The sequence below is a fragment of the Phyllostomus hastatus genome, unplaced genomic scaffold, assembly GCF_019186645.2.
Source record: "Phyllostomus hastatus isolate PE091 unplaced genomic scaffold, TTU_PhHast_1.1 phas_scaffold_114, whole genome shotgun sequence".
Lineage (NCBI taxonomy): Eukaryota > Metazoa > Chordata > Mammalia > Chiroptera > Phyllostomidae > Phyllostomus > Phyllostomus hastatus.
Window position 1 is genome coordinate 1,305,570 of NW_025334006.1, and position 22,688 is coordinate 1,328,257.

Sequence of the window (22,688 nt, forward strand, 5' to 3'; positions counted from 1 at the left end):
ATGGGGACGGATGAGGATAGGTCTGGGGCATTCTGGAACAACCCGGGCTCCCAGCACAGGGAGGAGCCCTCTCCCCGAGGCCGGACAGCCACGGCCCACAGAGGCAGCTCGGCCACGGGGCCTTAGCACTGGTGAGCCCGCCACGCCGCGGCACCTGTGCTGAGAGGGAAAGGGCGGCTGCTCACAGAGGGAAACCGTGCACGTGAGGACTGACCGAGGGTGAGTTCAGGGCCACCGCAGCAAGCGCAGAATGAGAGGACACACAGTCTCAGCTCCCGGGCGGGAAGACAGCACCTGGTGGGGGCTGGGGGTGGGCAGTCTGTCCGGAGAGGTCTTCTGGAGGAGGCGAGCCTGCGGAGCGCTGCCGCAGTCTGCCGGCTCCCTGCGTGAGCCTGGGGTCCGCTCTGGCAGGGCCCCTTCCCGCCGGGACAGACGCTGGCTGTGCGGTGCTGAGGGACAGCGCCTCGTCCCCAGTCGTGGAACTCTGGGTGGTGCAGACCCGTCGTTGCCAGGAGAGCCTCCGACCGTCCGGGGCCAAGGGCCACGGCTGCCCCCGCCCCCCCCACCTCCACCCACGCTGTGCCCAGTCTCACTGTTGGGCGTGAGGCCCGTGCTCCCCCTCCAGATGGGCTCCCCGGTCTCCCTGGTTCTCTCTCCCCGGTCCCTTCCCCTTTGCCCCTGCCAGTGGGCGCCCCTGCGGAGGACGACCGGGTGCGGGAGAGGCCTGGCTGAGCGACCCAGCCCTCACCGCAGCTCCCTTCCCGGCAGGCGATCGAGCTGTGCCGCCCGCTGGACTCGCGGCTCGAGCACGTGGACTTCGAGTGTCTCTTCTCTTCTCTCAGCGTCCGCCACCTGCTCTGCGTGTTTGCCTCCCTGCTTCTGGAGAGGAGGGTCATCTTCATCGCGGACAAGCTCAGGTACCTACCGCGGCGACTGCTGCTAGTGCGCGTGGCTGACAGGCCGTGTTGGACCGTCCGAGGTCGGGAGGCAGGTGACGGCTTGGGGTGCAGAGGAAGCTCCTTGGGGCGACAGGGGGAGTCACTGGGCAGCGGAGACCTCGGGATCACAGGTGCCGTGAGCGGAAGCAGGCCTGCACGGCTCCCACACACCTGCCCGGTGTCGGCCTGCTCTGGTATCTGGTGTGTGTTATCTTCATTCCCCCTGCTCTGTGCTGGGCACCCGCTGTGTTCCGGGAGCAGGGGAGAAAGACCTTCAAGGAGCTCTCGGTACGCCGGGGGACGGGGACGTGAACAGACCACCCAGGGCTGTGCACCGAGGCGCTCGAGTGGCGGTGCGTGCTGGAGACTGAGGAGGGCACTAGCTCCCAGAGCAGGCACCTTCCTCCTGAGTCTGAGACAGTCCAGGCTGAAGGGACTGCCCCCTCCAGGGCCAGGATGTGGGAGGCTGAGCAGAGAGGAGAGCGGGTGGGAAGGGGGCAGCCGGCAGAGGTGGCGGCCGGGTGCGTGGAAGGGCCGCGGGCCGCGCTGGAGAGCGCAGGCGCATCCCGAAGCATCCCCGCCGTCCGTGTTCAGGTCGGTCACAGAACCTCACGGACTCACTGCCCGGTAGGACCCCCCACGCCCTAACCGCACACTCGGGGGTTGGCCCAGGCCCAGTCCCAAACCAGGGAAGGTCCAGGAGATGCAGGCAGGGATCTGGGCTAGTTCTGAGCTTCTGAGAAGACTGAATCCCCGGCATGTGCATCCCCGGAGCCGGAGCCTCTGTGCCTTGGAGCCGAGGCACAGAAGCGTGAGTGGCGGCTGCAGCTGCGGAAGGGCCGAGACGCGGGGCCCGGCCCGGGAAGGGCCAGCCGAGCAGACGTGGGTGGGGCCCGCCGAGGAGTCCATCTGGAGAGCAGCTCCTCTGCCAGAAACACAAACATCGAGGAACCGTGGTTTAGAGAGGAAATACGCCTCTCAACTCTGGAAAACAAAAGGGAGGAGGAAGAAGAAGAAGAAGAGGGAAGGCATAGGAAGGACAAAGCGTGTGAATGTGGATCGCATGAGGGTGTGGTAGGAGACGGACTCCACCCCTGCCCCCAGCCATCTGGTCACATGGCCTCTCTACAGCCCTCTCCCCCCCACGTCCCCCCGCGCTGGCTCTCGACACGTCCAGTATGGCGGTTACTGTGCTCCCGGGCTCTCTCGTCAGTCAGCTGGGGGCGGCAGCCCCGTTGAGGAGCCTGCAGCTGGTGCTGAGCACTGGGCAGCCCTCCAGGCCCGGGGCCCTGGGGAACTCAGACCAGAGAGTTCTCAAGGTGGGAGCCCGGACGCCACGGATGAGCAGTGACCCTTCAGTGACCGGGGTTGGATTTCGCCAGCACCCGGTCCTGTCTGTGTTCTCAGGCAGCCCCCGTCTTCCGGCTTGACTTTGGGGAGGGGAAGGGGCGATCTCAGTAAGGCCTAGGCAAGCAGGGGAGGCCTGGGGAGTAAACCCGTCGGCCACCAGGGGCCGAGATAGGGGCGGGCTACTGGGTTAAAGACATTAGGCTCCAGGAGGGGTCAGCCTGAGAAGGCATCTGAGGAGAAGAGCTGGCTGGAGAGAAGCCGTCCAGGCGGGGACCACAAGGCCCCGCCCCAGCAGGCTTCCTCTGGAGAGGAGGAGAGCAGGGAGGGAGGGAGCCTGGTCAGGGACAAATGCATCCCCGGCGGGCAGCGGAGGGGAGGTGTCGGGGCACCAGGACACCTGGAAGTGCTTAGGACAAAGACAGGTGGGAGGGGACTTGGCCACCTCCACCCTGTCCCTGGCCAGACCTCTGGGTGGCTGTCATGCTGGACCCTGGAGCGGCCCAGCCCCCAGGGCTGCTGTACTGAGGGACGACAGAAGCTGGAGGGACCCTGTCGCTGTGACCGGCTCCTGCCGGGTTCTGGGGCAGCTCTGTGGAGGGACAGTCGTCACCCTGTGCTCTGACCGGAGGGGCTTCGGAGTTTCTCTCCTCACCCCACCTGCATGGTGCCCAGACCCTCCCGCCAGAGATTTACCCTTTCCAGACACCAGGCGGCGAAGTGCCAGCTGCAGCCAAGGGTGAGCGCCGGGCAGTAGCGCCCCCTGGGTGTTCGTTCTTGCGGCAGCTGCCAGAGGTGGGCCGCCAGGGTGTTTGTAGGGGAGGAGGAGGCAGCCGGAGTGCGGGTTATGCTGGTGTTTGTTGTGTGTGCACACGTGTGGGTAAGATACCTGCGTTACATCTTTCGACCCCTCACGCTTTCAGGTGTGTGTGCTCATCTCTCGTCACCCAGGGGCCTCCTTCCCGCAGTAGGGAGGGACCCCGAGCCCCCTCGGTTCTGAAACACCGGCTGGTGTGCACCCAGGCCCCTCGGAGCTCAAACTGGCTAGGGCCCCAGTGTCTCATCGTCCCCAAAGGCAGCCCGTGCTTGTCCTGGCACAGATGGCTCAGTGTTCCCTCTCCTGCCCAGTAAATCATCTCCCACCCGACACCGGTTCCAAGCAGACCTGAAGAGGTGGGAAGGTACACAGGCAAAGCCGCACTGAGCCCTGGGCCCAAAGGAGGAGAAAACACAGCAGGAGGGGCCTGAGGGGCAGGACCAGGACCCGCCACTGCCACCACCGCTGGTGCGGGGACCACCGGCAGTCAGGTGGCTGAGCTCTCACAACTCGGCCGACAGGCAGGCTCTACTGTAGGAAGCTCAGAAGCACGGAGGTTAAGTTGCTTTGCCGGAGGAAGCGGTTAGTGGGGGAGCTGGGGTGGAGAAGAGGAGGAACCGGGTGGAGTCGAGGGCTGTCTGCCTGCAGAAATACACGCATGAAGCACCATGCGAATATTAAAATGCTTTTAATATGCCATGCTTTTTTAAAAAGCACCAGGAGGATCTCCTTAGTGCTTGGCAGTTGGGCCAGAATTGTATCCTGAGAAAGCCAAGACACCATGCTTTTCTCCCCAGGGCCCCTCCCTTATGCTTTCCCGCTGGGGCCCCAGCGAGACAGGTGGGTCTTGGCGACCCCCAAAGTGTCTCCCAGCTCTGAAACTCTCCGACTCCGTGGGCCTTGCTCTGGGCCTTCCAGGACTAAGCTCCTTAGTGCCTGTCCTCCCAGACGCCCCGGCCCACAGCCTGTTGAGTGCCCTGCCCCTGCTGTCTGACCCAGGACTCGCCCCCAAGACTCCCGTGCTTCCCAGCGTGTCCCAGGGGACGGCCGTCTCACCCACCCAGCTGTGAAATGGGAACGTGGGCTGCACAGCCCCTGTGGGGCCCCTCGGCGCAAATGCCGTGTGATTCTGAGCAGCAGCAAGGGCGTTAGACAAAAGACCCTCCGCGTTCACTGTCCCCAGCTGAGTGGGTGCACTGGGCGCCACCTGGGACCTGCCTGGAGTGGCTCAGTGGGCTGGAGCGTTGTCCTGTGAATGGGTCTCACGTTCGATTCCCGGTCAGGGCACATAATTGTGTTGCGGGTTTGGTCCCCGGCTGCGGCAGGTACGAGAGGCAACCGACCGATCCATGTCTCTCTCCCTCTCTCCTTCCCTTCTTCCCTCTCTGAAATCAATAAGCACGTCCGCCGGTGAGGGTTTTAAAGAAAGTCGCCTGGACAGCGTGTCCCTGCACTGCCGCCTGCCAGGCAGTGCGTCTGGTCTCAGGCGCCCCTGAGCTGGGGGGCGCGGAGGACACGGCGTGCACCCTTCATGCCCTCCTGCCCGTGTCTGTCATGGACCCTCTCTCCCGAGGTCCCCAGACACGCGTGGCCTCCCCGGGGCTCTCCCCGGGCTGTGCTCAGGAGTCGGGCGCCTTCTCCACCCGCTCCTGCAGCTTTCACCACATGCTTCCGGGGCCTCGGCCAGCCTTCCTTTTGGGGTCTCTGTGACCCTCCATCGTGGCCCACCTGTAAGACAGCGGCTTAGCTGATGATCAGAGCAAGAGGCTCCACCAAAGAGCACTGTGCGTCTGAGGTTCCAGAGCAGGCCAGCCAGAACCCACCTCTCTCGGCCAGCCCGCTCCACCTAACGGTGCTCCTCCTGGCGGGCTTGGCCAGCACCGGCTGCCTCCAGCCCGTGGGAAGATAGCTGTGGGAAGCCAAGGGTTCTCTGGCCAGGCCGTGATGGATGGCTTGGGAAGCAGCGGCTGGCCGCCAGTTGCCTGACCCGGAAAAGGGGATGAAGAAAGCCTCCCGGCCTGAGCCGGAGCTGGTCGTCCCTGGCGCCCTGGCCCGGCCCCCGACCCGCGGCACCCGCACTGACCTCTGGCCCCTGCAGCCAGCAGGGGAAGCACGGCGCCTTGTTCTTCTGATGTCAACACCACAGAGCGGTGTGCGAGAGCTGGGCACGCCAGGTGCTTGGGGAGTGGCCCCAGGACACCCCAGGGTGGACGTCAGCCTGCTTCAGGCCTGCAGTTGCTGCCGCCGGCACCCTCCCCGCTGCATAGTTCGTTCACTCGTCGCTGTCGGTGCGTCTGCCCCCCCCCCCCAAGAGGAAACAGCGGCGGGTGTGGCAGATGCTGCAGGAGTTACAGAAGGGTTGTGAGTGGAGCCAGAACTCCGTCAGACCTAGCCTAGCATCTCTGCTCCGTCTCAGCTTTAGGGTGGACGCTGAGTGTCTCCGACGCTCTGTCAAGCCAAAGTCCGACAGATGGAAATGAAGGCATGTGGTGGTGGTGGTGGTGGCTGGTTCTGTTGTCATGACAACCCAAATAGACATTTCCCCTTTCTTCATTTCCCTGATGACAAACATTTTGGTTTTTAATGTATTTCCGTTCCCAGAGTTCTGGTTACATCTGTAGACAGGGCTGAAGAATAAAGTCATAGCTGCGCGTTAACACATTTGTGCAAAAGTTTTAGGTGGGACAGAGGTTTTTGGTTCATTGCTTTTTTTTTTTTAACAAGCGGAAGTTCATTTAGAAAGTCACACGGAGGTAGGAGAAGTGAGCCAGCCGGGCCGCGTGGGCTCGGGAGAGAAGTTGCCGAGGCCGAGGGAGGGCCCTTGCAGCGCAGGAGAGACTCGGAGGGTAAAGGTGACAGCCCGGGGGGAGGACAGGGGGTGGGAGGGAGAGGCCTGCTCCAGAGAGAGACAGAGTGGTGACTGAGTCTTGAGTATCCAGGAAATTTCCTTTCTGTCTTGTTGTAGTTAACGCTAGATGCTGAGGGACAGGCTGCTAGCTAGTGACGAGTCTTCGTCAGGTCTTGGCCAGTGGCTGGGGTTTGAACGCTGGCTTTAATGTGTGGGTAACCACACAGACGAGTGTGTACGTAGCTGGGCACCCTTGTCCTCGCGGTCCATTTCTGATCAGTGTCTGTCAGCTGCAGTGGGTCCGTGTCCCGTCCAGAGTCTGCCACACCCCGCAGTGCTCGCCGGCTCAGGAGAGGCTGGGGTGGTGGCACACCCTCCCCAGGCAGGTGCTTCACCGAGGCCGACCTGAGAGTGGGAGCAGCTGCCATCTTGGTGGCCCGGTGCCCAGAATACCACCTCGGGGGTCCTCAGAGGCTGACAGAGCTGCATACAGGGGTGGGCAAAAGTAGGTTTACAGCAGCGAGGCTACGAAGCAGTTCAAGCTGTTGCAGTAACAACCTCTGTGCTTTTTTCCACACGAGCAACTGTCGGCCTACTTTTGTCAACCCTGTGCATTCAGTTCGGCAAAGTCCTACAAAAAATGCAATTTTGATAACACAATAGCATCAGCCTGGTTACATACTAAGTATTAACCACCTACTTTTGGCTGCGAACACGAAGAACATAACACTTGGAGCAGCGTGTGGAGAACAGCGTAGCCGGCCGTTACTGCCTCCACTCCAGCCTTGGGCTGGACGCCGATTCCCGCTCCCCCTGAGCCATCCCCCCCCACCCCACCCCCGCGCCGGCTCCGGGCCGCTTGGGGGCCGCTGCAGCAGCCACCGTGCCACTCCCTGGTCCCGGCTCTGCTCGTGAGCCCTGGGATTGCCTTCCGTGACAAGCCTCGGTTCTCTCCAGCTCCAGCTAGTTCCTGCTCCCGGCTTTCTCTCTCACCGATCCGTGGTTGGTCGACCTTAAAGCTGGGTGGACATCAGAAGTGATCTATTAGTGCCCCTATTTTGCAGAAGAGGAACCTCAGGCCTGGAGAAGTTAAGGGCTGTACCTGAAATCCCTCGGTTTTCTTGAGACCCAGCCTGTGTTCTTTTTACACTCGGTGACACGTTCCTTCAGGGTTTGGAAGCACAGTAATGGCCATACGGCAGCCACTGCCTGGTGACACCCACCTGCCACTCGGTCTCACCAGGCACCAGGCCAGACCGGAGCCTGCCTGTCACTTCCGTTCCTGGTGGGAGAGACGTTTTGCTGGGAACGCTAAACGGTACTGGTGGGCGCCGCCTTCAGGTTCCCGGGGTGTCTGCCTCGCTCAGGAAGCTGTTCTTCTCTTCTGGCGGCATCCAAGAGGGGGCGCTCTGCTCGGTTCTCACTGGCTCCGAGGGGAGCCGGAAGGCTGGGAGCCCGGCAACCCCACGTGTGTGGCACTGGGACCGGGCAGCACCGAACCGAAGCATCTTCCGCAGGAGAACTTCAGGGCTCCCAAGTGCATCCGATGTCTTCGCACCCCTGCCTCAGCCCTCAGGGACCACCACCAAGCAGCAAAGCACTGTGGGACCCACCCTCCTCACCTGGGCCCAGCTTTTAACCCTGCGCCCCAGCCGGACACCCACTGTCGCATCTCGTCTCCCTCCCCCACTTCTGTACAAGTCGATCCCAGCCTCCTTTCCTGCGTCCCTTTCCTCCACCCCCGCCCCACCGTAAAGCGAGCCCGCTGTCCAGCTCCCTTCCTGGGCCTTTTCCCAGCAACACTGCCGCCCCTCCCCCCAGCAGATGCTCAGTGCGGCTGAGCCGCAGGAGTGCTTGGAGAGCCACCCCGAGCACCCCCATAACGGGGGAGTGTTCTCAGCACATCCCCAGGAGACCATGGGTCTTAGCCGTGGCCTCCGCCCCACCTAAGCCTCCTCGCTCTCACAAGTGAGGGAATAACGTTTTGTTACCATTCGCCGGAAGGACTGAGAAAACACTTTGGCTACAGTTAAAATAGTCCCTCTTTTCTCCTCTACCACTTGTTTCAGGGAGAAGGCTGCCACTTGCTGACTATTTGCAGAATCTGACCTTTCCTTCTGCTGTTTCACAGAATACTAGTGGGTACTGGAGAGCAGGGGGAACGAGCCGCCCCTCGGCGTGGGCTGCCGCGGTCCCGGTCCCGGTCCTGGCGCCCTGCTCCCGGAGCCGGGTGTGCAGACACTCGGACCCAGCCCCGGCAGGGCCGGGCTACCTAAAAAACAAACAGACCAGAACCACTCATTAGGACAAGTAGTCAACAGTGGCAGCACCAACCGACCTGGCCAGCGGGTTACCCAGTTGAGTCATTATTTGTCCTCGTAACAACTGAATACAGTTGTCCTTTAGCTCACTGCGTTCCAGTTACCCGAATGAACTTTTTTTTTTGTAACATGTATTCACCCACCCTATGCCCCTGGCGTTGCTCACTGTTTTTTAAGAACTGGTCCCAACTGCCTTCATCATCCAGTTGGTTCATACTCACTGCAGCTGCACCCGGGCCTCCCGCCGCCCTCTGGGGACCTCCCTGCCTCCCTCCGGGCCCGCCCAGCACAGCAGGGCAGCAGCAGAGGGCTCCAACCAGGAGACACCGAGGGCTGTTGCAGCAGAGAGAAGGGAGCAGCTGGTCACACTTTCTCCTTCTAGGGATGAGGCCACAAGAAAGCACAAGGGCAGGAGGCCTTTTCTTTGAGTCGGGAAAAAAGTTAGAAAGATTTATTTTTCTGTGGCAGCGACTGATAAGAACGCACAGGCTCTGGCTGCGCCTCCTCTGACTCCACTCCTCTCTCTGCATCTTTCACCTGCTCCCGCCCTGGCAGGGTTCCCCCCCCCCCCGCCCCCGCCAGAACTCACAGGGGACTCGCCCCTCCTCTGGCCTCCGGTTCTTCCCCTATACAATCGAAAGATGCACACTATCTCTAAGGTTGCTCCCAGACCAACCAGTCTGTGATTTTGTACCTTCCCTGAAATCGAAAGTGCTTAAACCACAAGTCAGAAATGTAAAGGACTCTTAACTGCGAGTTCTGCACTTTTGTTCTCTTAGCGAATCCATTAGAGTGAGAGTTTCAAGGGCTGGTGACGTGGGCCACAGGTGACAGCTGCCGTTTGGACAGTTGCATGGCCCTCTTCCTTCTCCAAGCAACACTTAGGAATGTATATAACACACGTGCTGTGGAAAGAGATGGTCCAATAGGAAATACTCCTTCACTCAGGGAATTCTTTCTCAAGGTCTTTTAAGGGACTCCCTCCAGACCCTTGGAAATGAAAGCCGACTTCCCCATAAAACATGTGACATGTCAAACTTCCAACTGAACCTTCACCACCACCCCCCCTTTCAGTGCCCCCCATCACTGGCTTCAGACCCTGTTACCCCGTCTCCGACGACAGGCCCTGCTCACACTCAGACCCTGCTCACACTCAGGCCCAGCGTGTGCAGCACACAGGTGCACACAGCGTCGTGTACAACGGAGAGACATGCAGGAGACTCTTCTATCTTGTTCTTTTTGTTTTCGGCTTTAGCGCTTATATAACCCACTAAAATTACTTTAGGGCTCTCTAAAATGGGCTGCAAACTGTAGTCAGGAAAAGGCTGCTCCAGACACTGCCCTTCTCCTTTGTATTTTAACCTCCTCGCTTTCTAAGGCAGGGCCCCCCGGCGGCAGGAGCAGACGAGTGTGGGACGCTGGCCGCACAGAAGCTCAGACAAGTTCCCAAGTCAGAAAACGAAGTAAATGCTACACATCCCATTATCTGTAGGTCAGGGGAATTAAACACAGATGCCAAGCAATCCACCTTAAGTATCACTAATCTGGGAGAAAGTGGTGCTTTCCAGGGGGAAAAATGTTTCAGTTCAGAGAGATCTCTGGAAGACGGAAGTCACTTCACCCCACGCTGGTGACTGAGTCATTAATGTCATTGGTCTCCCTGATGTAAGTCCTTACTCAATTTCTCTGTCTCACTCTCTGCTTGGCTAATAAAGAAGGCGTTACAGTGGTCAGAACGAAATATTGGGGCAGTGTCTTTCTCATTTTGGGGGTGACCGTGTGAAAGAAAAGACGGGGACTGGATGCCAGGGAAGCATCTGGGTGCTGTGCTCCCACGCAGCGTTTCCTGACTCCGGGTGGTGACATCATGAGGAGGACTGTTCGCACAGAGAGGGGACAGGAAAGTTAGGAGACTCGCGCTGGTCCATAGACAGATTCTGTGTTACTCTTCTTAGGTTTAGGGGCCCCCACATGTGGGTGGGATGGCAGAGAGGGCTAATGTCTGTTTCAGGGTATTTCAGGCAGGGGGCGCTGCACTCAGAGGATCTCCCTTGGCAGGTTAGTGACTACTTTTTATACATGACATGAGATTTACCGTATTAATCATTTCTAAGCATACAATTCAGTGGCATTCAGTACATTTGCAGTGTTTGCAGCCATTGCCAATGTCCATTTCTAGCGCCTTTTCTTCATCTCAGACTGAAACTCTGGACCCATTAACCTCCTTCTCCCTTCCCCGCCGGCCCCGGGCAACCTCACTCCTGCTCCCCGCCTCCAGCCCAGGTCCCGCCGTGAAAGTGGGGTCGCACCACGCTTGTCGTTTGCCGGCTGCCGCCTTCACTTGCTAGCCAGTGTGCTGTAGTCACCTCTTTTCTCCCGGGCACGCCAGCCCTAAGTGTCAGTGGGCTCGGAAGGTTTCCTAACAACGCGAGCACAGCCGCCTGACCTCGGGAGGAACCCAGGACAGGGGCAGGCGGGAGCGTGTCCGAGCGCAGCTTCCTCGCAGCTTTCCCTGAGCAGAGCCGGGGTGAGAGCCAGGGCAGGGGCTGGAAGGTGTCCCGGCAAGTGCCCTGCTGGCCGCGGGGTACAGGACACGGCACATCCTCGGGAGACGCACTTGAACTTTGTTCTTCCCATTGCACGCCCTCCTCCCGCTTCTAGAACAGCCTATCAGAGTGAGAGGAGGGCGGGGCTGCGGTTCGCGGGCTCGCCGGCTGTAGGGCGGGGCTGCGAGGCTGCAGGCGGCGGAGGAAGCCAGTCCTCCGCTCTGGCGGCAGCGGGAGGGACGTTCCCGGCGATAATCCCGAATAATCCCCCCTGCACTGAGTAAACAGAGCGGAACCGGGAGGCAGGTGCGAAGGGGTGTGGGGAGTGATTAGGAAGGCTTGGTGCTTGCCAACACAACGCCACAAGACGGTCATTATTCTTCAGGAGGTCTCCTGTAATTGAGAGAGAAAAAGAAACAGTCTCAGAAAATATGCATGTAACATAAGCATTTTAAAAAGAATCTCCCAGTATTTCCTCTATGTTGGTAATTCTCTAGGTTTTGAATTCTGGGCCGGGGGTAACGGGACGTGAGTTTCACTTTGACAAAACGGAGTTGTTGGCAGCGCGCGCCGCCCTGTGAAAACCCGGGGATTCCCGGTTTTCCCTGGCCGCAGCGAGGTGGACAGCTTGGCTGCGGGAATGTGGGGATGAGGGCAAAGAAAAAGGCTCGTGTTAGAATACAGCGCATCTTTGGCCCCGAAGCAGAAGGTTGCTGGTTCGATCCCTGGGCAGGGCGCTTGTCTGGGTTGTGGGCCAGATCCCTAGTTGGGGGCGTGTGAGAGGCAACCGGTCAGTGTTTCTCTCCTTCTTTGTCTCCCTCCCTTCCCCTCTCTCTGAAGATAAGTAAATAAAACCTTTAAAAACAAAGAATATAGCTCATCTTCAGTAGGTGAGTGAGCGTCCATGAGAAGACAGGCCCTGGTCCCTCTGGGTGTGGCTTAGAAGGGGGTGTGGGAAGAAGGATTTCCTACACGCCGTACGAGGATGGGACTCGCACACACGCAGGCTCACTTGGAAAAGTTAGCCCGGGCATGAAGTTTGTCCCTCTGGCCATGTCCCAGAGCCTCACGGAGGCTGCGTGTGCCTGGAGTAACCCGTGTCAGGGCTCGGTTACAGGACACGCCCAGTTCACGTGTGATGCGCTTTCTCACCAGCATTGCCTTTGGGGTGGCGGGTGGCGAGCGAGCGCCCCCCTCCGGGCCCTCCCTGACGCAGCGCCCCCTTCTCTCCCCCTGCAGCACGCTGTCCAAGTGCTGCCACGCGATGGTGGCCATCACCTACCCCTTCACCTGGCAGCACACCTACATCCCCGTGCTACCGCCCGCCATGGTCGACATCGTGTGCTCACCGACGCCCTTCCTCATCGGGCTGCTCACCAGCTCGCTGCCGCTGCTCAGGGAGCTGCCCCTGGAGGAGGTGAGCTCCTGGAGGCCCCGCCCCCTTCCCGCCGGGGGCAGAGGGGAGGTCCCGGCTCTGGCTGTGCGACAGATGGGAGCAGGGATCTCACGGCTTTGTCTGTGAGATAACACCCCCCCCCCCCCCCAGTTTGCAGCTAGGTCCTTTTTCATATCAGTGAGAAGGCAACCACCAAAATGTGTTTAATGACCAGGTTCTGGGTGTCCGGGTTTGCATCCAAGTGGGGGAGTCCTACTGTGCGTCTCTGTGCTTGTTTAGCCCCTTCCTCTAAGGAGCCTCTGTCCTGGGTGCCGAGAACTTCCAGCTGTCAGGAAGGAAGCCACCGGGACTAATGATGCCACCCACTCCTGCACCCCCGGCGGGGGGGCGCGGGCACCTGGCCCTGGAATTCAGCCTGGGTCCCTGGATGTGGCTCCTCTAATTGCCCGGGTGGTCCTCACATCTCATTCATGTTAACCAGCGGGCTCCGGTCTTTGTGGGTTTGTGAGCTGTGAGAAGCTCGGAGACCCTGTGGTCCCTGACGAGGCTCCTGCAGTCCCAGAGGGCGTTTGAGAAGGAAGGAGAAAGGGGTCCCAGGATGTGTTAGAGCCACGTTCCAGCTCTTTGTGGGAACCTGCTGCCGCCCAGGCCCCCTGCTCCTCCGCCCTCACAGCCAGCGGCCTGGGCTAGGGCCTGAGGGAGCATCTCCCTCTGGGAGGGCTGGCAGAAGCGCTTGGCCCCCGGGCTCCCGCCCTGGGAGGGGAAGGTGCTGCGTCCAAAAGCCCTGGCTTAGGAGAGCGTGGCACCTGCAGCTTGTTTGACTCGCGGGTTAGACCCACTCCGAGGGGTTTCTCCCTCCTCTCCCATGAAGAGAAGCGGCAAGGCCAAGTGGGTATCTGGGAGGAAGGAGAGAGAGCCCTGGGTGCAGAGAGGCAGAGTCAAGCGGAGGAGGAGCAAGTGGGGGCCTCCGGCCTGTCCCACCCACCCCAGTGAACCCGCGCACTGGCAGAGCCGGCCCAGAGGCTCTTCCTTAGCCCGTCGGGGGCAGGGCAGGGTGTCAGCCGGCTGTGCACACACGTTCCAGCCTGCGGTTTCAGTGCTGAAAGCAAGGGACCCGGGAAAGCCCTTGCCCCCACCCCTCGCCTCCATCACTTGTGGCCCCAGTGGCACCATCAGGAAACCACAGATGGCCCACTCCACCCCCACCCTTGCTGCCTCTCTGGGTACCCAGAAGGCGAAGAGCCCGTCGCCGCATCCCAGAGGCTGGTGATGGCAACAGTCCCTGTTCCTTGTCTCGCAGGTGCTTGTGGTCGACCTCGTCAACAATCGCTTCCTCAGACAGGTGAGTGAGAAGGCCGGCTTCAGCCCACCGCTCCCTGTTCTCGCCTCTTTGGTGCTGGGGGCTCAGCCTTCCGGCTCCGGAAAGGCTCCTTGGGGGCCTGGGCTGGACGACCCCCGGCCAGGGCTGACCCGGGGGTGGGGCGGAAGGCAGGGGCCCAGGACGACGGTTTGGCACAGGATCTGTCCCCGCATGTTCTGTCCCCAGCGGTTTCCTAACTATTGGAATCTTCAGATTCTAACTAGACACTCTTGTCTTTCCCAACCTGCTTTTAAAGAACATTTGAGAACAATGATTATGACACCGTATTAACTGGGAAAAAATCAGCATGCAAAACTAGGTACATTCTTCGGTGACCTTGCTTTTTAAAAAAGGAAAGAAAGAGATTTTATATATATATAAAATCTAAAGGGGTGTGTGTGTGTGTGTGTGTGTGTACACACACCTCTGAAAAAGTTGGAGAGGAAGACTCACCAAAACATTAATGCTAGTTATGGGAGACTGAAAGGGAGACAGATTACGAGGGATGTTACATTGTTTTCGAACTTTCATATATTTTCCATAGTGGCTATAAACTACTTTCATCATCAGAGAAAGCAGCACACAGTTTCTCATTACCGTTTGCCAGCGAGGTCTGACTCCTCCTGTCCGGCGTTGCAGAGGAGCGTCACAGAAAGGCTCCAGGGGCCTTCCAGGGGATCGCTTCCGCCCGTGGAGCTGCCACACTGCTGGGAGGTTCCGTGGTGCCATTAGTTCCGCTCACTTTCACCTCCCACGGGCCCCCCAGGCGGGCCCTTCCCCGAGGCCCGCCTGCCCAGAGGCCAGATCAGAGAGCCCGCTGTGGTCCACGGGCCAGAGACCCCTGATCAGCACGAGCTACCCTACAGGGCAGGGGCAGTGGGAAGCATTCCGCGAGTAGCCACTGAGTTCCCAGCACTTTCCACAAGGCAGTTGTCTGGTAGCACTAAAGACTGTTCCCCAGCCTGATGGAGATGTCACTGACATACGCATAAGCTCCGAGGGCACAGCCTGACGATTCGATGCGTGCACCTGTTGTGCAGGGATGACCCCAGGACGTTTAACTAGCAAGTCACGGCCGCCTCACACAACCGCCTCCCTCGTGCGTGTGGTGGGGACACTCGAGAGCTACTCTCTCGATGACCTTCAGGTGGACGAGGCGGCGCCTCAGTCCCCAGAAGGTGTCCCTCGGAGGACCCGGCGTGTGTGCGCCTGGGCCCCCGTCCCCCTCAGCCCCGGCCTCCGGGGGGCAAGCACCACTCCTCTCTACTCCTGACGCATGTGGCTTTTTTAGATTCCAGTGAGAACCTGCTGCATTTGTCTCTCTCTATCTGATTTCTTTCTCTTAGCGTAATGCCCTCCAGTTTCGTCCTTGTTGTCGCAAAAGGTAGGATTTTCATTTTTATGGCTAAACCATATTCCTGTGTGTGTGTCATTGTGTCTGTGTCTGTGTGTGACCACGTCTCACCCACTCACCCATGACGGGCACTCAGGCTGTTTCCGTGTCTTGGCTACTATGGACAGCGCTGCAGTGAACGTGGGTGCGGGTGTCTCTTCAAGACCGTGACCCCATTGCCTTTGGCTCGGTGCCCAGAAGTGGGGCTGCGGGATCCGATGGGAGCTCTGTTCTTGGCTTGTTGAGGCGCCTGCGTACTGTGATTCTCGCTGGCTACATCCTCGCTGGCTACAGTGCTGTTCCCACCGACACTGTCAGCTCTTGCCTTGTTGACGGCAGGCATGCGGCCGGGGTCAAGTGGTGTCACTGAGGTGCTGAATAGCATCGCCCCGAGGATGAGCGAGGCTGAGCGCCTTTTCACGTTCCTGTCGGCCACGTGGGTGTCGGGTCTCGTTTTTGGAAAAATGTCTATTCCCGTCCTTTGCTCAGTTTTTAAAAGTTGTAGCCAAAACCAATGTCAAGGAGCTTTTCCCCTGTGTTGTACTCTAGTAGTTTTACAGTTTCTGGTCTTGCTTTTCCGTCTCCGTGCATTTGGGGGTTGATCTTTGCGAGTGGTGCAAGACGGGGGTCCGGTTTCATTCCCTTACCTGTGGGCGTCCAGCGCCCCCGAACCACCGTGAAGAGATGGCAGTGTTGCCTCGCGGTCTCCCGGCTCCCCGGTGAGCTGCGAGCTGGCCCGACGTGCGTGGGTGCCTTTCTGGGCTGCTGGTTCCGTTTCACTGGTCCACGTGCCTGTTTTCACGCCGGGACCCTGCCATCTTGATGCCTTTCTTTTGTAAGGAAGTTTGAACTCGGGAATTGTGATGCCTCCAACTTTGTTCTCCTTTCTCGGGAACACTCTGTCTGTTGTGGGCCTCACGGTTCCATGTGAATTCAGGGTGGTTTTTCCTATTTCCGTGACCCATGCCGCTGGACTTTTGGTAGGGCTGCACTGACTCTGTGCCTCGCTGCGGGCAGCAGGGACGTTTCACTGACGTTAGTTCTTCCTGCCCGTGCACACAGGAGAGCTTCTCATTTCTCTGTGGCTTCACGTCCCTTCTCCAGTGTCTCGCATGTTGCATCTAATCCTCACGACGGGGTGGACAACGATCGGGAGCTGGCTTGTTTCGCAGAGGGAAAACGGAGGCGCCCGCAGTTTGTAAAACGTGGACTCGAGATTCAGACCTCAGCCCCGAGACTCTGTCGTGCTGTTCCCACTGCACCGAGACCGCGCTCAGGCCTGCCCCGCGGGGCACCCAGTGTGTCCTGCCGGCCGGGACATGGCCCCCGTCTCCAGAAGTACAGGGGCCGTGGCCTCCCTGTTTCCTCTGCTTTCCAGATGGAGGACGAGGATTCCATTCTGCCCCGGAAGCTCCAGGTCGCCCTGGAACACGTTCTGGACCAGAGGAGTGAGCTGGCCAGTGACCCGGATGACGGGCCCCTTGACTGCAAGCATGGTAAATGCTCCTCCGCCTCCTGGACCAGTCGCCCCTTCTGTCGCTAGTCAGGGAGCGGGCGGACAAGGCCACCGCCCCGCTGGGCGGGCAGCGGGTCGGTGGGGAGATGGGCGGGAGAGACCTGCAAGGAGGGAGCTGGGCGCTCACCCACTCGTCTGGGTCTCTAGCAATGGGCTGTGGGGAAGGTTCTCCCACCTCCCCCGTCTCGGCCCTCAGCTCTCTGTTTAAGGGGGAAAGACATGATCTCATGACTCTGGGCAACCTCCTCACGGGTCCTTACAGTTTGCCATCGGCAGAGCTGGCAGGTACTGTGTCACTGACCCGCTGGCCTCGGCGGCTCTGAGCCTCACCTCCTGGCCCACCCCCCTCTGCCCAGGCCCCGAGTCCAGCCCCCTGAACGAGGTGGTGTCTGAAGCCTTCGTCCGCTTCTTTGTGGAGATGGTGGGCCACTACTCCCTGTTCCTGGCAGCGGGCGAGCGCGAGGAGAGGGCCCTGCAGCGGGAGGCCTTCCGCAAGGCCGTCTCCTCCAAGAGCCTCCGCCGCTTCCTGGAGGTGTTCATGGAGACCCAGATGTTCCGTGGCTTCATCCAGGAGCGTGAGCTGCGTCGGCAGGATGCCAAAGGTCAGGGGGCGCCTTCCCTGCCGGGCCGGGGCAGCTGGGGGTGCCCAGCCCCATCCCGTGGCTGATGAGCCGGGAGACTGGCCCCGGGGCCCCGGCACAGACAGACAAGAGCGGCTTTGCAGCCACCTCCAGAGCACGTTCACTTGTGCCCCCCGAGCTGACGGAAACCGCCCTGCACCTGTCTCCTGGGGCCCTCTCCTCCCTTGCCCTGCCTCTCCCAGAAGCTCTTCCCAGGTTCCGGTGGCCAGTGCTCCTCCCTTCCATCCTTTCCGACTCAGTGAGACAGACGGTGGTGGACACCAGTCCCTCCCTCTCTCCGTGGCCCCTCCCTCCCTTTCCTCAGGCTTCTTCCCATCCCTTCTGTCCTCCCTTGCTGCCCCCTCCACCATGGAGCAGGCTGGAGGTGGCTGGGTGGGACAGAGGGGAGGGTGGGCCCCCGCCCTGCGCTCTGCAGGGGCGCCTGCTGATGGCCAGCCAGGCGGGGGAGGTAGCAGGGCCTTCCCCCAGCCCGGGAGCTTGTGGGTCATCCATTTTCTCCCTCCCCCTCTCTTCCTGGAGTTCTTCTCCCCCTGCCTTCTCCTCGTCCCTGTGGGCTGGGCTCCATCACACTCCCAGGGATGGAGCAGGGAAGGTGGGAGAAAATGGAAACTGAAAACGAGAAATGTCAGCGAAGGCTGTCACAGAGGAGAGTCAGATGGAGCAGGGGCTGGGTGCTCACCACGGAGGAGTGGCCACGCGGAGGCCAGGGAGGGGCTAAGGGCACAGCTGGCCCCAGGCCGCGGTGTCCTCTGACGCTGGGGTCGCAGGGGCTGAGTGGAGGGCGCAGACCATTCCCAGAGCTCTTTGCAAAGTAAAGACAGAGGCCAGGCTCACTTCGGGCAATGCCGACGAGTGGCATCTGCAGAGACGAGAGAAAACCGAGCGGAGAATGTGAGTCACACAACATCCAACGAAAGGGCCTTTAATAGGGGGCCTGCCAGGCACAGGTCCGTGTCTCTGCACAGATCCCGGCTGAGAGGTCCAGAGGTCCCGACAGAAAAGCTTAGACGTGGCGTGGGCGGCTCCCACTGTCCTCTGAGACTGGAGAGGAAGGAAGGCAGAGCGCTGCTGAGGTGCAGACCGACCTCGGGCCGAGAGCGGAGGTGCCGCAGAGGCGGCTGCCCAGCCCTCCCGACGCCCACCAGTGGCAAACGGGTGCCCAGGAGCGGCCCCGTGGGGCCAGGGTCAGTCTTGCTGGAGAACAGGAGGGAAGGGGAAATCCGGGAGTTCCCGAGAGCCCGGGACGCCCGGTTCGTCTCGGAAACCGCATGCCTGGCACACTGCGGAGACTTGGAAGGTGTCTGTTGAATAAAAATAGGATTTCGTGTAGGACCTGGCTTTACAGTTTTCCAAAGACAGTGTATGCTACAAAGCTGGGCGATTATAAGGGTCATGAAACCTCTTACAGACCCCGTGGCTCAGAGCGTGCTTGCAGGGCAGCCCGTCTCAGAAGCAGGGTCCCTTCCCGGAGCAGAGGGGAAGTGGGCATGCTGAGAAGGGCCGGGCGAAGGGGCTCCAACGGCTGGGCTTCCTCTCGCCAGCAGGTCTGTTCGAGGTCCGAGCCCAGGAGTACCTGGAAACGCTCCCCAGCGGAGAGCACAGTGGTGTCAACAAGTTCCTGAAGGGACTAGGTAAGCCCGGGGTGTCTCGGTGCCCATCGCCGACCGGCTGCTGGTCCGTGGGCTCGTGGCCGGTCCCCTCCCCTGCAGCCGCATCCTAGATAACTCAGGGGGAGCTCTGGCCTGCGCAGCACAGGTCAGCTCGGCGTTTTAACCTCCTGTTCTAACCTGACCCCAAAGTGTCAGCAGAGGCAACCGAGGCCCCTCCCGGCTGCCCTGGGCCCCGGGCCGTCTGGCTACCTTCTTTCTCTGCCAGCTCCCCAACTCCTGAGTCTTCCGGGGCACTGAGCTCAGGCAGCGCGGGGAGTGGACGTGGACAGGGGGTGTCTGGCCCAGCCTCCCAGCATCCCTGCAGAGTGGAGACATAGGAATGACAAGGAATGATCGCAGTTTCATTGGTAACGAGGGCCTTGCTGGAGAAGGGAGGGTGGAGAAGAAATTAAACAAGTGGACCAAGGGCGCAGGCCCAGTGAGGAGGATGAGGAGGAGCTGAGGCGGTGAGGACTGCTCGAGGGCCTTTGAGGGCCTGCTTGTCCCTCACGCGGGATGGACAGGTGGCCGCCTGGGAAGGGCTGCCTGTCTGCCACGCTGCGAGGAGCTTGCTCTTCGCTCGGCTCTTCCAACACGTCGTGTTCAGAGATGCCTGTGTCACCATTTCAGCAGCAGTGTCCGAAGCCCTGACAGCCTTCCTCTCAGAGCTCCCCAAGTCTGGGGACGAGCCCTTTTCCTTGTGGGGAGCACTAGGCGTGCGGGGGGAGCACCAGGTGTTCGGGGGGCAGCGCCAGGCAGGGCCCAGGGTGCGGCTCCCCCAGGCTGGTGTGGGAGGCCACTGTTGTCCACACCGCCGTGGGGGTGAGAGGGGCAGGGTTTGATTCCTCAGCTGCCTTCATCTGCCTGCTGACACGTTCTCATTTTCTTTTTTCAGGCAATAAAATGAAGTTTCTCCACAAGAAATAACCCTCAGCCCAGGCACGAAGGAAAACTTCCTCCGCGAGCAACCACATGCTTTAAAAACAGTCCTGGTGGCCTTTCGGAAACCCTGGGTCCTCGCTGCCCCGGGTGTGCTGGGCGAGGGCCGGGGTGGACTCCAGCCACGCCGAGCGGGCCCCGGGGTGCCCGGGGGCGCGGCCCCTTCCGCACAGCCCGGGAAGGGGACTGAGACCAGGCCTGCCTCCACATTCCGATGGATCGTTTCGGTGGTGGGGTTTTGGGTTTTTATCTTTTTTAATATTAGATATTAAGTGAAAGAAATATGTTTGGGGTTTTTTTTTTGGGGTTTTTTTTTGGGTTTTGGTTTTTGATGCCAGGGCTAAGAAAACTCTGTCCTGCCCTGTGTGATCTTTCCCTGACTCATCCTGCCCGGCAGCCTACCTCTGGGCCAAACTGGGGACGGATGAGGTGTCAGGGCGAGGGCTCTGGGGACCCTTGCAGACCCTGGACCCTCCGGTCGCAGGGCAGAGAGCCCTGCGGGGAAAGGACGGCCCTTCTGTGGAGGAGTCAGGTCAGGGCTCCAAGGATTGTGGCCTCCAGGACGAGCTGTGCTATCACAGTGGCCAGTGCTGCCACCTGCTGGCGGAGGCCATTGTTGCGCCACCAACTCCTCCCCGCGGACCTGACTTCTGAGTGGCTTCTTTTCTCTTAGAAGCTGTAACCTGTGCACTGTCAGAGCCACCCGTGACTTCTGAGGTACACACAAAAAGAGGAAGTCATAAGGCCTGTTAATAAAATGTTCCTAGGGTCCCAAAGTTTATGACCATAAAGTATCATAGAGCCACCTTTGACCCTGTCCCCATTCTCCCTGTGTGAAGTGTTCCCATCTTGTTTTGGGGCCGATCAGCAGCAATGAAATGGTATGTGGATAAACGAGGGGCTTTTGTTACCGATGTAAACGAGGGAGCATCAGAATCTGGGGACAGCTTCATTACACTGGGGCTTCATTACACTGGGGCAGCCACCCAGGCCGTGCGCCCTCCCGCCAGGGACCCAGTGGGGCGGCAGGAGGAGGCTGTGGGCAGCCCAGGCCTCAGGGCCCCCGCCGCAGCCCGCCCACCGCTGCGTGCCCCCCTCCACGGCCCCAGCAGCCACGACAAAGACGCACAAAAGGGACGTGCCCTGATTGGAAGCGGCCCAGCCCCTGCTGCCGGGCAGAGGCCCTCAGCCCTCAGGGAGCTGGGAGCAAGGGGTCTTCTAGGAACAAAAGTGAACAAGAAGAAAAACGAGGTCGACTTCTCATTCCACATCAGGGGTTCTTACCTGGGGGCACGGACCCTCTCTCTCCCGGCTGCATCCAGACTTGGCGTGCCCACGCACTTCTCAGGGGGGAGGGTGCATCGTCCACATCAGCCCCACCAAGGAGCCCGAGGGCCCCCAGCTGGTAGGAACCAAGCTCTGCGTGACAGCCCGGGTGGGGGTGCGGTCAGGCGTGTGGGGGAAGACGGGGCGGGGCCTCTGAGTGTGGGGGCTCAGAAGTCTGTACCTGACCAGCTCCTCAGATTAGTTAATTTTATTAATATGGATATTCTGCCCAGAGATGGTCACTTTTAATATTTTGGAATATACTTTCTTTTCTAACTTATTTTATGTTATATTGTTTACTTAACACCTCCAAGTGAATAAATATACATTTTATCGCTATTTCTAATGGTTGTATATTTTATAGATACACTAAGTTATTTTACCAATCCTCTACTCTTACGCATGCAGGATATTTCCAGTTTTTAACCTAACAAAGAGCATTGAGCCCTGGCTGGCGTGGCTCAGTGGATTGAGCACTGGCCTACAACCAAAGGGTCACCAGTTTGATTCCCAGTCTCAGGGCACATGCCTGGGTTGCAGGCCAGGTCCCCAGTAGGGGGCGTGCAAGAGGCAGCTATCCGTTGATGTTTCTCTTCCTCTCTTTCTCCTTCCCTTCCCTCTTTCTAAAAATAAACAAACAAAAAAGAACATTGGGGAAAGCATCTTTGTACAGGCATCTCAGTCCTTTTGTAACTGGAAAAGACACCAGTGTTCGAGCTGCCTGTCACACACCAAACCCAATAAGCAATGAGAGCGATTGAATCTTTATGGGTGCTTTATTCAGATGGCCGGTTCATATCCTAACAAACCATCTTCCCTTCTCTTTCCTGGCCAGATCTTTTATAAGGGGGTGGGGGAGGGCAAACAGGGTGCCGTGAGGGCTTTGAAATTCAGAAGCTGCAACATTCCTGTCCTGGGCAGTTAGCTGTTCCCAAGAGGCAGAGGTGGTTGTCTGCTCTCCCTGAAACAAAGGTTCAGATGTCCCCAGGAGGTAATCCTCTATCAGTGCCCCAGGAGGTCGACTGTTCTTCCTAGGAGCCAGGATGGGCCTTATCTGTAGTTTCTGAAACAAAAATTTAACATACACATTACTTGCTGGACTTACAGCTTTTTACCTTAAGCTAAAATCTTCCAAGTCTTGAGTCCCCTATCACTTTGGCTCCCTTTCACTCTAACGCTCGCATGAAGCACAACATGCTTCAGTTTATCACACTACAACGTACTTCACTACGACGTTATTCGCTTTAATGTACAGGCAGAAAGTGCTCAGGTCGTGAGTCCGGAGGCTGACAAGCCTGCACAGGGGGCCACGTCCATGTAACCAGTGCCCAGGTCAGGGAGCCGAACCTCATCGGACCCAGAGGCCCTGCCCGTGGCCTTCCAGGTCCCTCCCGTCTACTCTGCGAGGCTTTAGTCAACGAACGAATTGTCTACAACTCGCAAAGTGGTGAAGTAGGCCGGGGAGGGTCACAGAGGCCAGAGAAAAAGTGCCGCTGTGATTGATGCCTGCTCACCGTCCGGGCCAGATCCCGAGTGTTCTGGGTTTGGGTTGCAAACCAGGGAACGGCAGCTGGGGCGTTTGACCACGTCACCGCGCCCCCGCCCTGGCGCCGGGCCCAGCGTCATCTGCCTGCCCGGGGCGGACGCAGGA

The 22,688-nt window shown here is 59.6% G+C and overlaps 1 protein-coding gene across 6 annotated transcripts in view; it reads left to right on the plus strand.

The window, feature by feature from the left end:
• The window catches only part of DENND2A (DENN domain containing 2A), an 88,367-nt gene extending 66,994 nt beyond the window's left edge, over positions 1 to 21,373 (plus strand). For 3 of the 6 annotated variants that reach the window (XM_045855636.1, XM_045855639.1, XM_045855640.1), the window contains 7 exons: positions 769 to 917; positions 12,057 to 12,234; positions 13,514 to 13,555; positions 16,345 to 16,462; positions 16,839 to 17,084; positions 18,665 to 18,754; positions 19,668 to 21,373. In XM_045855636.1, coding sequence (XP_045711592.1) covers positions 769 to 917; positions 12,057 to 12,234; positions 13,514 to 13,555; positions 16,345 to 16,462; positions 16,839 to 17,084; positions 18,665 to 18,754; positions 19,668 to 19,699 — 855 coding nt within the window. In that variant the 3' untranslated portion in view covers positions 19,700 to 21,373. Of the gene's footprint in view, positions 1 to 768; positions 918 to 12,056; positions 12,235 to 13,513; positions 13,556 to 14,919; positions 14,958 to 16,344; positions 16,463 to 16,838; positions 17,085 to 18,664; positions 18,755 to 19,667 lie in introns of those variants that run through there. The other 3 variants (XM_045855638.1, XM_045855642.1, XM_045855641.1) reach the window with 2 other exon arrangements.
• Positions 21,374 to 22,688: the final 1,315 nt, after the last annotated feature.